The sequence below is a fragment of the Strix aluco genome, chromosome 6, assembly GCF_031877795.1.
Source record: "Strix aluco isolate bStrAlu1 chromosome 6, bStrAlu1.hap1, whole genome shotgun sequence".
NCBI classification, from domain to species: domain Eukaryota; kingdom Metazoa; phylum Chordata; class Aves; order Strigiformes; family Strigidae; genus Strix; species Strix aluco.
Genome location: NC_133936.1, coordinates 32,941,713 through 32,959,893, shown reverse-complemented (window position 1 = coordinate 32,959,893; position 18,181 = coordinate 32,941,713). Strand labels below are relative to the sequence as shown.

The window sequence follows — 18,181 nt, the reverse complement described above, 5'->3', positions numbered from 1 at the left end:
AAGTATGACCTTAGAGGACTCCCATTTTGCTTTCCAAAGACAGAGCACTTGTCAAGCATCTTGCCAAACTGTCAGTAAAACCAGCCTTACTATCAAGGAACCAGTTTTCTTCAGCGTATCTCTCATATCCAAAGGCAGGATTTATACAAAGCCAGTCACTGACACCAGTTGCCATTACACCCTTAGCCGCATGCAAACCAGCATCTGAGATCACATGAGGAATAACAAACTGTGTACAGATATCAAATTCTATACACAACATTTATTTCGAGTTAATTTATAGGACTTTCCACAGTAAAGAAGGAGAATCTATTTAAGTAAAGTTCATGAGATATTAGGCATACTACGGTAATAGATATATAAGGGAAATGAAAATAAGCCATCTCATTTTAGAGACGAGATGGTAACTTCCCACATGGAAATCAAACAGGCATAGAGTTGAATAATCCATCTATAAGTGTCTGTACACATCTGCAAGAAACCTAACGTTGAAGTCAGTGAACTAGAGTGCCTGGCAACAAACAGGACTGAAGACAGAAGCATATTTTTTAAATGGTGACAGAGCAAAAACATTAATGAGATACAGGACTACATGGCTACAAAAAAGGCAAGAAGGCTGTATCAAGTTAAAAGATAGAGCAGTATCTCACTACCAAAGAGATTATACCAAGTCTAATGAAGGAGAATATAAGATCATAAACATGTAAATAGACACAACTATGCGATAAACATGTAACTGTACCAACCATGTTCTGCTAGTTGCCTTCAGACCAGGAAAAGGGAAATAAAAGAACTGCCTGATGGAAGCATGTATTCTCATAACCATAACATATATTCTTGGTTCTAAGTAGGACAGAGTCCTGTGAAAGGGGGACAGGACAGAATGATCTGCATGTACACTAGCAGGGGAGGAGAGCACAGGTGGAACCTTACTTACAACTGCTTATCTCTGCCAAAGGTGTTACAGAGTGAAGAGAAACAATTAACTTGATTTCCCAATCTATCCCATAAAATGAGAATCATAAGCAGATTCACTTAAAACCTATCTAACAAAATAGGAAAACAATATGATTAAGTGTTGCTGTTTTGAAATTACCATCTCCGAAGCAGCACCTGACATATCTAAATTTTGAATCCCAATAGAAAAATCTGTAATAGAGGCACTATTGCAAATGAGAAAATCCTAGAAATACGGATCCTAGGATCTCTCCATACAACTGTCATTCAATTCAGATCACTGACAAATTCTCACCTTCATGAACAGAAGATGTGATTTCCACTTTGAATTGGAGATATCCACTTACATGATCAGCTGGGAGCCTTCTGCCAAGATTGTAGCTGAGAACCTGGTCTCTGCAAAAACAAAGATATTGGTGTATTTTTAAATTTTAACTGGTTTTGTATTTCCAGTATTTTGTATCGGAGGCTCTTATCAGAGAAGAGTCAGCATGATAGAATGTAATTTCTATTACAATCTTTAAATCAGCCACATACTCTAGTTTGTATGGAAAAGCACAAAATCAACAATGGTGTAAAACGCCTTTAGTTAACAGATAAAACAGCCTAATAACTTTTAACCACTTCCAAATACAGATTGTGCCTCAGCAATTCTTATACATCCCTAAATCTCTTCTTAAGTTCTAAAGAAATCAAACTGCAAAGGATCCCTTTCCGCTAACCTCCTCCTTCCCCCAACCAAAAATGTATTATGATTAACAAAACCTTTCGTTTTTTAAAACCTTCTGCCCCCTTGTGGTTTTTACTATATACAAAATTCCCAGTTTCTTCACATTTTAGTTCTCATTCAGTAAAGCACTTCTTCATTCTTATTTAGAAAAGCTATTAATGCTTGGATTTAACTTCAAATACATTCTTAAGTTATTGAATTCAGCGAGACTCAGACTTGATTAAGCACTTGTACCAGCTTGAGACTTAGGATCAGATCCTAGGCTATACATTCTTATTAGGCACAGCCAGAATTCACAGCCCCACCCCAGCACAGCTGAAGGGGGAGGAAGGGGCTACCACAGGAAATTATTGTTATTTATGCAAATAAATTTATATTGGTATAAACACCTCTCCTTTACTGGGAATACTCCTACCGCAATATGAGTGACAGACTAAAACAAATGCAAGGTCATTACTGAAATAAGATGCAACAGTTTTCATCCAAACATTAACTTTTAAGCAAAAAAAGTCCTGAGCAGACAATGTAAGGCAAAGCAGCCTCCCCACGTTGCTCTATAGGCTGCAGTACAACAAATTATTATAGCAGTGTCTCCAGGATCTGTCACAGATTCATCACTCTCTACTCCAACTGCATTTCTTCAGCTAGACTTAGGGGTATCCTCAGAAGACTGCCATTTGAAGTTTCCACAGTTTTTACATAAGGTTTATATTACTCTAGGCCATTTGAGATTAGAGAAAAGCCATGGCATGACTAATGTCTGCTCTGTATACAGTTGAATCAACTAGATGATTCTCGCGCTCATTTATCATATTTTTCACGAAATTTGAAGCCACTGGCCATTTCGTTACGTAAATTTGTGAGCTATGATGACAGCTAAAAGTGAGGCAGAATTTTAATTCAGTGTGTCTAAAAGTGCCTGGTCCTGGACTTCACCTTTTCGTTCATTAATACAGGGAATACTAATGGGCATGCTTTTTTTTAAAATAAATTCTGTGTCAGAAGAATTTTACAATTCTTACAAATTTTGTTGTAAGAATTAAAATTCCTACAACTCTTACAATTTTATTCTTACTTTACCAGAGTAACCACCACTTTGGAAACTTAAAGTTGAAAACTGTTTTCAAATTGAATTTTATTTTCTCCATTTATACAACTTGTTACTTTGAGGGGAATATCTGTGAAAAAGGAGGCCAGTCATTTATATCGTGCTTTTCATGCAAAAGCATGATGATACCTCCATGCCCTGAACTTTCAGGGAAGAATATACACATTTTACTTCACCGTCACTCCTCATGGGCCTCATCCAGGCCTTTTACAGTTAATAGAGACACATTAACTTTAGCGGACTTTGAGTTAGGTCCTATATAAAGCACACTTGAATAATTCAGTTCCTCCCGCTTTCAAGGAATTATTTTTTCTAATTTGTCAAATATAGCAATATACGTAAAAGGATGTTAACAAAACAATATAATTACTGCTCTGTCTTAAATGTAAAATATTTTCGCACATGCTGCTGCATGTCTTGCAGACTAACAGCCATTTGCTTCACAACTGCAACATATCACAGTGCCTAATTACCAGGTCTCAGGTTCTTTCAGTGCATCTGGTTGTACGAAGGCCTTGTTGGATCTTTCACTTCACTAAGCTATGGTTGCCTCCAGTAACCATTATGAAGCATAAGACATCTTGAAAGTTTCTAAGTGACTTGCACCTTTATACCAGAACAGTTAGCTACCAAAAAATGAACAGATTTTTTTTTTTAAATAGCACAACAGGTAAATTTTGAGCCCCATCAATGCACTATTCATAGCAAAAGGCAACTTTAATTGCATAGTACCACCAGCACTCTGAAAAATAAGGAGTCACAGCCTTGCAGTTCTGGCCAGTTAGCTGAACAGGTATTAAATCCCTGATTATTAAACTGACAATTAAAAATACTTGAACTGTAAAAGAAGTGAGACAATAAAATCGGCTTCCTCTAAAAAATTTGCACACAATCATGTAGCATTGTGATAATGCCTTGTTTCTTGACTAGCTAGCCAGAGGGTAACATTTTTTGTGAGGGTAACATTTTTTGTGTAAAGAAATTAAACTGAAAACAAATTATAGACACACATGTACACAAACATGGGTACATGCATTCAGAAGGGGGCTAGAAACACTGACATCTTCCAGTCAGGCAATAAGGCTATTAAAATTCCTACTAAATTTCTTACTACAGACCCAGTAGAAATTTGCTGGACTGTACCAGTAAGCCAGAAAGGCTGCTCTGCACCATTATCCTAGATGCTGAGTCTCCCTGATCAATGGAAGTTAGCATTAAGAATGTATTAATTTACCCAATTGCATGTCTCTCCAGTAGTCTCTGAACCGGTATGGTTAACTTCCCAAGAAAGCGCTTGATGATCGGACGACTCTTAGCAAATTTGTCTTTAACCTCAATTTCCAGGACATCTGTTAGAAGTGCAACAAAAGAATATTTCTGGAAGGAAAGAACATATTTGACACCATATCAATACACCTTTATTCAGAAAGTATGGACATAATTACTACTAGCATGCAGCGAACTCTGAAAGCAATGACTGATGACAGCAGTTTCCATATTGCAAAATAATGTCAACATCATTTATTAAGCACTGTATTTTTGCACATGTAACTAGCCTCTCAGGAAACCCATACCTTTTTACTGTTCCTTGAAAATAATTGCTCAGTAGGAAATTGCACTGGATAAAACCACTTTTATGATCTATGTCAGAAAAGAGAAAGCAATGTATCCTAGGTGCTTGCTTCAATACAGATAGTAGAAAGCAAAAAGAGAAGGAATCCCTGCTGCACTCTACCAGGTTATAGAAGAGTAGCCAGGTCAATGCAGGAGGAAGGAGGAAAATGTCTCACTCTAGGCTGTGCTTAGTGAACTTCCCTTCCAGCACCATGCTTTGCATTAATTTTTTGTATGCATGACAGGAATTCAAAAGGGCAATGTGTATAGAGTATTTTCAGGAGCACTGTAACTAAAGGAGGAGAATTTGCTATAGATTTTTGCCCCGAAGTTCCAAAATCTTCTCACCAAGTCCCAACAGAACCTTCTTCTGTACTTGGGGCCTTTAAACAACAATGGTGCTAATTTAGAAAAGATTTCTTGATGTCTGGTAAGATCATTCTTCCACCCTTCCCTACGAGGGAACACTATCACAATTATTCTCTTCAGCCTAGCATCAATTTTCATGCAGTTTATGAATACTTTATCTCTGAGATCTGTACTGCTCTATCAAGTCTGCCTGAAGATGGCCAGAAGATTCAAAAGTGTAGATGTAAACCAGGATCAATTCTGCACCACTAGGACAGCATATGTAGTGGTACCATAAGCTGCTGTTGTCAGAGCATTGCTACAAGGGAAGATAAAGCAGCTAAAGCAAGCTGATACAATACATACACCAGTGAACATTACCACTTTTCTAATAAGCTTTAAAACCAAGGGGAATGGGAGGAGAAAAAAGTGGGAAAATAAGAGTAGATTTTCTTTTTATCTACTCAATAGATGGATGGATGGACAGACAGAAAGATGAAGAATCAGTTTAGAGATTAGAACTCTGATTTTTTTAAGATTTCAAGACTTCCACACATCTACAGTCTTTTCCCACAATCAAGCACCCCAGAGCAGTGCTAATGCTGGCCCTGCTCTGTTCTGCTTTACTGCTTGTTTGGTTTGATTATGATTTGTGGGAACATTTTCCAAAGCCCACTTAATTTTCCAGTCTTCCTAAAGAACACATTAATATTCATCAAACACAGTACAGGAGGCTGCTCCTTAGAAAAAGGAATGCTTGTTGGTCCTGAAAGGGTTATGGACTTGTCTCAGCATTTTTACCTTGTTTCCCAGATAAACATTTATCTTCAAAGGCAGAGTCTGGCTCTTCTGTGCTCAAAGACAGTTGTGGGACTGAGTTCCTTCTCCAAGACCTGCACAGCTTACCCAATATAAACACATCTGGAAAACTGGCTTCTGCCAAACTGTCTTTTTTTTTCCCCCTTGCTGAGTGGTGCTGTAATGCCTTCCTCGGCTTTCCTTCCTCCAGCAGCATATACAGAGCCTACAGCAAAGAGCATCCCCTCTGCCTGACAAAACTGAAAGCTTGCCACCTGCTATGTACAATGAGAATATCATTTGCAAATGAACAATTGTTGCAGTCCCTGAGCGTAAATGCTCACTTATTGTACCTTTTCTTAAAGAGTCCTGCCACAACTTATAATCCATTTTAATGTATTTTTGCAATTTCAAGAAATCTACAGGGCTGTTGAGTGAGTTGAACTCTTGCGAGCAGAGAAGGAAATGAAAACCTCACAGCAGTGCAACTTAAATACACAGATGATAGCTGTTTTTATCCAACCACAGGGTTCCTAAAATTACTACAATTTCTGTATCAGTTTAAATAACTAGCTACAAAAATAAGCTCACAGCCTTCAGAGAGTAAGGACTAATGCATACAGAGAAGATACAAGCCTGGTACATTGCATCAGCTGGCAGACAGCTCTCAAATGGGATACATTACCTCTCTGTGCCAAACAGGATTAGTTGTGTTACTGATGATAGTCGACCTTCTTTCCTGGCCATGATGAGCAAATGTAGGAAACGTACTTTTCTTGCCTGGCTGAATGGACATCTTTAGATAAGGATCAGGGTTGAAGAACATGCCTTTTTTAAGTCCAACTGCTCTAATATCTATAAAGCAAAACAAGAAGGAAGGAAAAAGGAATTGAGTAAATTAAAGTTAGTTCACAAAGGAGCACATTCCTAAAACATTACCCAGGAAATCAATTCACCATAAACTACTAAATAAAGCAACTTAAAAATACTCATATGTTAACTGGATCCAGTGTACAGAAGACAGTTAAAGCAGGAAGTCAAGTGTTTTCCAAAGAGCATATAGGGAGGAAAGGTATTCACATCCTCATTTATATTTTAGCCTCAGTATGTAAGGTATTTCCACTCTTAAAATAAAACCAAAAACCACATAAAAGTGCTACTCAAAACAAGTGAAGTTGGTAGACTGCACCTCTACAGCTATTTTGCTTAGCTGTGTTACAAGTAAAGATTTTTCTTCCTTTCTAAACCACCATTTGCAGCCATTGCTTTTTTACTACCAGCTTGCATTTTATTTAGAGGCTAAGTTTTCAACTCTTCAGTATGAGAGGAACTGTCCCTTATGCAAACTGGAAATTTCTCCAAATTTTTCACGCTGGGTTTCATCAAATCCATTTCTTTCACTCCTAGAAATTCATGATTCTGGCTTGTTTTCAACAGAAGTTCTAACAAAATGACATCTTTCAAGCCACTAGAGTGTGCTCCTACAGAGGCTAATGAAGAAAAGTGTTCCATCTTAGATGTTATTTAAAACAGCAATTTTTTTTTTTAACAATAATTTGTAAAACACAGAGTAGTGTTGTTTTTTACCTGAGAGGGTAAAGCTGACTAACTTCCTAGAGTGCTGGGCTCCCGAAGCACCTTCATCTGTGCCTTCTACTCCCATCTGAAGAGGAGAAAAAAATGAAATATACCACAGAAGTTTTTGTCTGCTTTGTACATGCTTGAGGACAATAATGCACTTGTAAGGTAGTATGCAGGGGAAGAATCTGACCAACTACTGTCTGTTACCACAGACAGGCAGAGCTACAGCATTTGTTCCTAGGAAAACATCTATTATCTATGGCACACAGTGCTAATACACCAGTACTTGGAATCTTCCAAATCAAACATGTATAGGCTAATACACATGCAGACACTATTAATCAGAGAAAAGGAGACTGTATTTTCTTACAAGTTTCCCTTTTGTAAAATAAAATCAACAGTGTGGATTGGTAATACATACCAAAGCACTGAGCTGGCCAGTGACAGCATGTGTGACTTCTGTCACCTTCCACAAATAGATAATTTACTGTGCAACAAAAAAAGCAAAGAGATCAAAGAGAAACTAACAAAAGCCTTCAGATCTATGAACAAAAGCTCCTTTTAAACAGAAAAGTGCATCAGATATCTAAATATGAATGTGGTCTAAAAGCTTGTGCTTCACAGATTTTTCAGGTTTGGTTTCTACCAAAATCCCTCCTTAGGTAAAGCACTATTTCAAAATACAAAGTTTCTCATGTGTTAATGTCTAGCTCTTTCAAATAGCAGAATAGTTTGTCTTTCAAGTCAGAGTTGTGCATCCAGCTGAATAATCTATCATGAAGACATCAATGGAGCTATCTTTCAAGTCCCAACAGTTCTCCAGGTAGGCACTCACTCTCAGGCAGAAAAGGTGACACAGCCTGATGAAAAAGCTTCAGCCAAACACAGTGCTGGGGATTAATACTAGTGATAGAACAGGAAGTCATCCAATCTATTGAATGATAAAAAAAACAAGCATGGCACACCTATGTGTATAGATGAAGTACGTAAAGCAGTTTTGAGCAGTTGAACAGTTTGAAGTTACCGGATTGATAAATTATTCTGGAGCCATGGTAGCTGCAGGAAACCCACTTTGCGTTAACCGAAAACGTAATCATTCCTTTTTATATTGCTTTAAGCTACTTAATATCATTAACTTTCAAATACTTTCCACAAAAATCAGCAAGCACATTGGAATTTCATCAGAATTAGCAAACACATGTAATTTCTCCTGTTGCAAAACTCAAATACTTCGTATTTAACAAGCAGTCAAACGAAGCGATGAAGAAACAGTGATGACGTTGATGCCTGACGTCCCCATGGGCCTCAGAGGTCTTGTGAGGGAACACACCATGCCAGCAAGCACCGCTGGTCACCAGCCAGCCCACTCCCTTCTCTCACTGCTGGCTTCACGATGCACCCCCGTTCTCACCAGAGTGCTTGAAACTATCCCTTTCCCAGCCAGCATGACATCATTATGCCAGTGACTTTATATGGACACCTAAGCAGTGACAGCTGCTACCAAAATTACAAGGGCATCAAAAGCAATGGGTTAATTACAGCTGCATCAGCGTCCCCTCATCTACAGACAGATTCCCTGGAAACAGCAAGGGGTGCATCCCCCTGGATGGCAATGCTGCGCAAGCAAGGCCATGTATTCCAGTTTACTCTTTTGGGCATATTCTAACACGCATTGTTTTCTTGTTAAAAACATTATTCAGCAACAAAAAGGCCTTCCTCACTCTATACCTATTTCCCTGCTACATCACTGACTCTGAATAATATTGTTTACATTGCTAATCATTACTTCATTTTATAGAAAATAGGATTTGTCCACAATTCAGCTATAATAAAATGAATTGTAACGGTGTTCCCTAGCACTTCTATGGTTTTGCTATATAACCTTTTCCTGTTCCATTATGATCTGAAGAGCAATTTCAATTTTTCTGTGCCAAGTACAAAACTTCATCCCAGCATACATGCTTAGATTTTTGCACTACAAAGGCTCTCTCATCTGGTGCAACGCAGTGTTTCTGAATGCTAGATCAGGCCTTGTATTTCCACTACTTCAAATGAACACAACAGAATGTTCGTTGCTTATCTAAAAATAAGATGGACTGAAATGCCTAGTGTGATGTGCCATCAGTCTGAGGAAAGCCAGAAACATGGCACCCACCTAACCACATAAAGCAAAAACATAGAATGATCCAAGTAAGCAGGTAATTTATTGCAGCTTTAAAAAAGGGAGTGGTAACACCATGACTCTCTTACCACTTCCACAAACAGCATACCTCTAACAGACATGACCAGTGCCAAGAGATCAAAGCATTCTCTACTGCACAGTGCTAAAGCTCAACACCAAAACCATGAAAATGGTGTGAGATATTAACATTTAGCAATAGGTATAGTTATGTATAACTAATCCAATGTGATATTTTTAGGAAGTTTCATCTGAGTTGTCATATGACATTCTCATCAGGGAAACAAACACCTCACTGTTACTGGAAGTCTGTACTATTAGTGCAAACAAAAACATTTATATACAATTGCACCTTCTAGCAGGTGTATAAATTCCATACAATACCCAGGACCCTGCATTACCTTTCAAAGGAAAGAAATTTAAATAACGACAGCCAGTTAACCCCTCAAGACTGACCAATGACTCTGAAACACAGGTCTTCAGGTATCTATCAAGTAAATAAATGCATATTCAAAGACAGAAGTTCAGATGTCTTTCTGTGCAATTAATCTCAAAAATATTGGTGGCTAGTGTGACAAGGTCAAGAAGACACACAAGTTCAAATGGTTTATCCATCCAACATAATCATTCCGCTTTTCAGTAATGATACTGTGCAACATAGAGCCCATTTTAAGGGTTATTGTGAGATGCGCTTTTTCTTTTGTTCAAAATCAGGCCACCCTACTTTCTTTAGTTTATAAATTGATATTAAAGACAGTGGCTGTCAAGATCATTAACTGTAACACATTTTCTTCTGTAAAATATCAAGAGTTCATATGCCTGCTGCAAAATTATATTATTCTTATTCAGATCTGACAATTAAATGATGCTATTACCTAGGTCTGAAATTATAAGAGAAAGAAAAAAAGAAAAACCACTTGGTATAATGAGATATAAAGTCTAGTATAGCACATATAGTATCGTATAGCCCATAGCATGCACTTGTATATATGCTGAAAAAGTGCAGGATCGGAATAAAAGTTATTCAGTCTGAGTAACTTGTGTTCTACAGTATCTTCAACACTGAAGCTGTCAGGGCACCATCCTGACAGATGCGATCTTAAATATTTGGCAGCTAATATCAATGAAGCAAATGCACTATGAAACTTCATGTCAACTGAAGAGCTAGCCGATTCGATAAATAACTTCCATCAAAAGCACGTGGATACAAGTTTGGAAGGCCCTTCTTCCACAACTTATTTAAATAACTAAAAAAAACTCCTCTAAAACTTATAGTCTTTCAAAAGAACAAGTCTCGAAAGCATAGGACAACAATAATTCTCAGAGAATTACTAAATTTCAGTGGTATATGAAAACTCAAAATTCAGTAATTTTTGCAAGAGCAGTTTTGTCCAGTTTCATTTTTATACTAACAGTTGTAATCTGTGACACTATCTCAGCAGCAATTTCATTTTTAATATTAACAAATAAGAAGAAATGGAGACTTCTGATAAGGATTCAGTTTGAGTTATATAACCAGTGTGAAAGATTTCTATTATGGTGTTAAATTACAGCAAACTGTAAGCCTCAAAATTGAAATCAAGCAAAATAAAATCCTTAGCATAGAAGATTTCAGTTAAGCTCAGTAACTTTTTACTGTTATTTTATCATGAACAATACAAAACCATGAAAAGCATTTCCCAATTTTGGTGATTTTCGTCAGGCAATATAATTTTTGGCAAAAACAATGCAGTCAATGGTAAAACTAGGAGACTGATATTGATAGGTTTGTCTGACAGTTACTATTATCATCTTATACAAATACAATGAACAAATAATCTAAACTTACCATCACAGCAGGGTTTTTCACAGTGATACATGGAGTAGTAGCTCGGAGGGCTCCACTAACACCATGGTAATATTTAAAACAGATCTTTATTTCAGCTGAAAAGAAAGCAAAAACCACATTAAACCCTTCATGACTGACCCTAGGTAAGAGAGAGACAATGAAAGGAACACGTTCATACAGGGAGTCACAGCTCACTTCTCTTCACGGAGTCCGAGTTTGGGCAGTTGACTGATAGGTCTTTGCTATAAAAGCACACAGTAACTGTAACTGAAATACATTTTCTCTCAACCTGTAAAAAATTGGAAACCTGTCTCAAAGAAAGTCTGAATAGAGTTTTTAGCTAAAGAGCTGGTAAATGATGCCTTTTTAAAAAAAAAAAAAATTTTATCTAGATTTCTACTCAGTCAGTAAAATACCAACAGTTCATTTTTTTCCAGTTCTTGAAGTGAGAGATGTCTGTGGTCACTATTGGGTAAGAAAGGCCTAAGTATTCACAAGCCACAGTTCACACAAATCCACTTTTGTTTTTCATGAGTCCAGAGGGAAGGAAATGAGATCAGTACTGATCTCTGAAGACAAGTCCATTTCAACATAATAGGGTTAACGTGAACTCTTATTTTTCTGCAGGTTTGTAAGTTGCAAATCAAAAAATAATTACACATATTTTTTATTCTTAAATTATTTAATCATATGAAAATGGAGACCTCTCTCTACAGCCTTATACACATAGGTGGATTTCTAACCACTGATGAAAATGTTTAAAAGTACTGCATCTTGTATTAACTCCTGCAGATCCCAACTGATAAGATTTCCCTTTTTGTGTGACCTTTCAAACCTTTTACTATCGTTTAGTATGCCAAACCAAAAATACCCCTGATGCTGGTAAAATAAACAGACACAACTTGAGGATAAGATAAAATACTATAAAACTCAAGCTCTTAAGAGTTTGTACAGATATTCTGACATTCTGGTAGGAGTGAAGATGCAAGTATGGCGGATCATGGTGGAAAGCTATTTATATGCTGTTCAGTCTACTCCTGAAAGCTCAGTCTACACAAATAGGATCCATTATTCAGTGATCTGTCTTCAGAAATACTTCAACAGAAAATTAAGAATAGAGCGGCTGGTTATCTCCTCTTTGTGTGTTGGGTCCTTCTGTTACTTAACAGACAAAAAAAGTAACTTACCTAATTCTACAGCTTGTATTTCTGCTACTATTTCAACATAATCAGCTATGAAAAAGGCTTACCAAGACATTTGCTACTGGGATGATTCTTGTCAGACTTTGGAAGAAGTTACATGACACATATCTGAAAGAAGCCTGAAGCACTTTTTATTGGAACACAGAAAGGTAAACGTTGCACCATGTTTCTGGTCCCACTAAAGTTTTGTTTGTTAAACTGCATTTACTGCAAACAAAAGAGTATTATGTTTAACCGAAGCCTGACCTCCACTGTTGTTCCTCTGCATTCTTCCAACTCAGCAGAACAACTATAATTATGGCTACCCTTGATCCTGTGGGATTTTCCCTATCTGGAACAATGTCTCTGTTTTCCTTCTCCGCTGGGATAACTCTTCTGTGAGAGGTTGATGAGGGTTTACCTTTCGGTACAGAAATGGCCACAGGCAGACCGAAATTACAGCAGCCAGTTCAGACACACCAGAGGGTGTGGATAAAAGTCTTGACAGTTCAATTCCTCTGACGTGGTTTAACAGTATGTCGGTAGTCCTAAAGTACAAAACTGCAATGTTTTGTATAAGGTTTTGAGACACATACAGCATGATTCCTTGAGGGCTGAGGTGTTTCATCACTGCAAGATAAAATACCCACTTAGCAGCCCTACTCAGAAGGATCAGAAATCCATCCTGCAAGCCTGCTCAACCAAAAAGGGTTGTTTGTTTATTTATTTTTAAATTTGCTGCAGTTACAGGTCAACATTTATTTACTATCTTCCCCTTCAGAACAAAGAGGAAGAACCTCAGAACTACCCTTCAAAGCAAAGTGGCTGGCTGACAGTGCCTCCAGGGACTTATGAGGTGAAGGAGCTGCTGATCCCACTTCCTCCTCCTCACAGCTGAGTTCATACACACAGTCAAAACATGCTCTATTTACCACAAGCTTTACAGCAAAATTCAAAAGGCAGACGGTTTCTAATCACCTACAAAGGCTCATCAGACCTAAAAATTATGGGTCAGGACCTGCAAGTTCTTCCTAAACTGAGCAATTCTGTTGACCTAACAACAATGCTTATATCCAAATGGACACACAAGAATTTCTAGTTCACATAAAATTGGACTTTCAGCACCTGCAAAAGCTGACGCGATCTATACCAAGTGCTGGACTCTCCCTATTGTAAAATGCACATACTAAGTAACCAGGACTCAAGTCTTGACCATCTCTCAATCATATTGTGAACTTATTATGACTACATGAGAGTATGGTAAGACAACAGACTATTCCACCAAGACTTCTACTTTCTAGATACATTGCTCAGCTTTATTGTGAACCCAGCTTTATTTTTCAGAGAGTTTCTGGAGCTGCTGTTTATTCAGTCTGTTGTCACTGACTATCTTCTCTCAGTTCATCACTTCTGAAAAGAATCTAGCAATGGAAAGGTTATCAGCTGCTGCTTCTACCCACAAAGAGACCACAACGTATGGTGGACCAAAGTTTGTAATATATTCTCACTACACTGACATGTACGTTCCCTTAAAGGCTGAAATGCAATGCTACAAGCTTTGCATCCTCAGATTTCTTTCTCTCAATGACTTCTACGAGCATACAGTACTTTTCAATACCTGTATGTGGCTGGTGATAGAAGAACATGATGTGTGATTGAAGAAATAGATTGGACAATCCCTTTCACATGAACTAAATTTAAAAAAAAAAAAATCTTCAGGACTTACTGCTAGAAATAATTAGAAAAAGCAGAGCACTTAAAAACACAATGTGGAGACTTTTTCTCCCACTTCCCAACAGAAGCAGCATTGATTTAGTTTGGGCTTTATACAGCACTACACACAGGAACAGCAGACCTGCTGTTGACATTATGTTGACAGGATTAACACAAGAGAAGCTGTGCTTGAAATTCAGCACGAAATTGAAAAACGGGCTACCCATCACATGCATGCAGATGTTGCCCAAGTGAATACAGGTTTGTAAGACTGGATCTTCTACATAGCAAGAATACAACCCCTCCACAGACAGCTAAGTAATTTTTTTTGGTGGCCAATAATGCTAGAAACTGCAGTTAATACTTAACAGTAGAAGAAATCTCAGAGGTACCCCGTCAGTTCAAAAAAGTTGAGGATCTAGCTTTTTGACATTTCCTGTACTGTGTTATCAGTAAAAATGTTGATTAGAATAGTTTTTTCTTGATGACTGATAGATTCCTGAGCTCCAAATATATTGAAAACAGGTATCTGTGGCTGTTCCTGATAGAAAGAACACATCTCGGCCTACTATCTATAACTAAGGCCCCATAAATACACAGACCTCTTCAGAAACAGTAAGTTCAATTATCTGCAAACAGCACTTTAAATATTTAGAGAGTTGAGTTCAATACCATATTAATACACAGGCTTCGTCTGAATTGTTCTATACTGTAAACTGCACAATAGCATGCGTCACCTACAGACTTTTCCCAGTTTCTTTCATTTTTCCTGCCACCTTGCTTTCATGTGTTTCCTTCAGGGGAAAACTTGCACTTCTCTTTTTTTCTTTCCTACTTCGTCCCTCAACAAGTTAATTAGCTTGCTTTGTATGTGATCTGTAATGAAAAAGTTAATAGCAGTAAATCCAGCAAGGGAAAGATATCTGTACCTGACCACAGGACTATTTGCTGTCTCATTAAAGAAAAATTTGATATTTCAGAACAAAAAGTACTTTCATTCATGGGGGGAAAAAAATGACTGTACCTAGCTCTGTGTTCTTGACACCACACATGTCCCATTGTCATTGACATTCCTCCAGACATCATATGGACCACAAGAAATTCCTTCTTCATTTAAAAATAAGATAAAAATTAAATTGGGGTATCTATGATTCTTCAAAAATTATCACACAGCCACATAAAAATGATATATATGTTAATTAATCTGAACACTCCATAAAACCATAATCCCCTTCTTTAAAAGCCAATAGATGTTACCATTTTATAACTATAGTTTTATAGCTCAGGTCCATTACATAAAAACGTTGGAATTAACAAAGTTATCTGGGACTCAAACATTGACATTTGAATTTCAAAAGAACTCCTGCATGAAATGATAGTGTTGTACTTCCCTCTATGGACCATACACTCTTGCCTCTTCAATAATAATTAGATCAGTTTACACCAAACAACAGCTTGCTTTTAAAACATCACTAATTCCCTGAAGTCCTCCACTTTAACTACCTTTTTACTGCCTTTAATACTTAAACTTTGTCCATCACAAAATTGCTTTAGGATAGAAAGATACTCAGAATACATAAACTTGGAATACATAAACATATGAACATCATTCTAGAAGAATGCACTCTTTCCACGAGACTGATAATTCAGGAAAACAAATGTGTTCACTGTAAGAACACATAAACATATGCCCTCCAACATTCAATGAGGAAAAAACTGACACTATGTAAACTTATCTGAAAAATATGACCGCATGTTCCATGAAACTTATTTAAGAAAACTTTGTCACTAGAACAAATTAAGTCACTCTCATTCAGGCTTTACAAAGCTATAAAGGGAGATGCAGTTCAGGGAAAAGGCACTGAGTTAAACCCTAATTTTTCCCAGATGAACCCAAACACCTCATAGACAACTGCAGGAATTTAGAAGTGCTCTGCACACCCTGTCAGCTGAATTTCTTTTCCTTAGCATGACAGTTCAGTGAACACAACCTTTTTGTTTGGACATTTAGCATTGTATTGTCTGCATCACTTTAACCATGTACCTTTTCAATTACTTCCTACTGGGAACAGCACTGCATAGCAAACACAGCAGCAGAACGCAAGTGCAAAAGCTGGCTGCCTCCAGGTACTGGCCGTCTCTCTCAGCACGTATATCATAGAATTTATTCTACAGAAGGAATGATTAAAAAAAAAACCCTAGAAAGGGACTTAAGCAGACTTACAGAAAGGTTTTTAGACTAGGATCAATAATAAAAAATGTTTATGTCCCAGTGGTCTCTCCTCATCTAACCTGCTTCAAAGGAAACTACTTGGACAAGTGGTTGTTCAGACAACAGAGCCTACATATCCCTGCCAGCCCCGCTCACTTTGCTGTCACTCAGACATTCGTATTTACAGTCACGTGCATTGCCTATTATATTCCAGTTTGGCAAAGCATTTAACTATAATCTAACCTTTAAAACAAAACACTGAGGGTATTATGTGCTTAAGGAAGTCAACAAGGCTTGCCACACATGTAAAAAAATACAAGACCTGATCCTGTTTCAGTTATTTGTGATACTCAAAAAATAGCTGTCAAGAGACAACAGATATAAATAGCAGAAGAATAATAGAAGTATTTCTAACTCAGTGAATGTGTTTATAAATAGGGTGGGGACAATAACCATGAGTCCCCAGACAGACCACTGAAAGGGCTCTGGTCACAGGGTGCTACACAGACGAGCGTTACAGGCTCAGAACAATTCCATGTGAGAAAACCACGACCTTTTTAGAATTTAATTTAAATGTTCAAAAAATATAAAGACTGCATACAAGTACTGAATTATGTTGATAGAACATTCATTAACATTGACCATTCTTATCAAAACCACTAAAAATACTAAACTGGGCTCGTCTCTGTAGTAACAACTTTGCTACAGCAGCCCTTAAAAGCTAAAAGCACATCAATTATGAAACTGGTATTTTTTTTCCTTCTATATATATATAAACTTCTTTAACAAAAAAGGGAACTGGGAGTTTGCTCTGCTAGCTACAAAGTATGGCAGTTTCAGTCTCAATACACTATTTTCGCAAAAGTTATAATTTCATGGAAATAGGGACTGAATACAGATAACTCCAGACAAAACCTCATAACATGATACCAGTGTAATGTAAACACATCTATTACCACATTTTCTGAATATATCTCATAGTCTACTCATGCCACAAACCCAAGATTTTAAGTACAAAACAGACAGCATCTGTGTAGTCACTGCATCACAGTGTGGCACCAGAAGCAATTTAACCACAAACATCCCAAGGGTGATTCAGAAATGATTGATGTGACAAGACTGGCAGTCTCTGGATGAATCCCAACAGCTGCCACTATGGATTACTCTTCAAGACATAAGCCACAGTATCAGTAAAGAAAATAGATGCAAATCAATGTATTTCTATTCTACTCACAGTAATGACTATGACATTGAATGTCATAAATAACAACAAAGACATTACACTACAGGTAAAGTAGGTGAAGGTGTTTCTTGTGGATACTGTAAGTAATACTCATGGGATCAAGGCTATAACTTATAAATACAAGTCCAATACAGTCTCAAAGATCCTCTTGGTCTATGCCTGTACTAATAAACGAGGCAGGACCATGGTAGGGACTCAACTGTGAGCACACGACCATCCGCACTGCTGAACAGTGACCATGCATCCCTGACACAGGGGAAGGGGTTGGCTGCACGGGCACAAGCCACACTCTGTCACTCGCTCCCAGCAGCAGAAAATAGTCCCCAGGCTGTTCTACCTATGAGAACATGTACAGATTTTAACTTCTGGGGCCTCTGCATATGGAAGTGCATGAGCACCAGTTACCTGTCACGTGACAGTGACTGTACTATACTGAATCTCCCTCCCATGGCACCTCCAACACGATCTGTCCTTCCCCGTATTGCAGAAAACTGACTTAGAAGCCGCAGTTTATAAATGAGCAGCAACTTTTATCAACTAGTCTTCATAAAACTCAAGCTTCCTTTCACATGCTTTTTCTATCACCAGCCTTTCCATGGATCATTTCACTCCATCCTTCTGCTAGCTCTGTTCTCCATAAGGAATACACCATCCTCTCTGTTTCACCACGATGCCCCAAAGGGAGCCTC

General features: G+C 37.7%; 1 protein-coding gene across 2 annotated transcripts in view; it reads right to left on the bottom strand.

Annotated features, from left to right (window-relative positions):
• The window catches only part of HECW2 (HECT, C2 and WW domain containing E3 ubiquitin protein ligase 2), a 173,494-nt gene that overhangs the window by 60,512 nt on the left and 94,801 nt on the right, over positions 1-18,181 (bottom strand). For both annotated transcript variants that reach the window (XM_074829571.1, XM_074829572.1), the window contains 5 exons: positions 11,144-11,238; positions 7,143-7,218; positions 6,241-6,410; positions 4,030-4,172; positions 1,253-1,353 (listed from right to left, as the gene is read on the bottom strand). In XM_074829571.1, the coding sequence (XP_074685672.1) occupies positions 1,253-1,353; positions 4,030-4,172; positions 6,241-6,410; positions 7,143-7,218; positions 11,144-11,238 (585 nt within the window). The remainder of the gene's footprint in view (positions 1-1,252; positions 1,354-4,029; positions 4,173-6,240; positions 6,411-7,142; positions 7,219-11,143; positions 11,239-18,181) is intronic.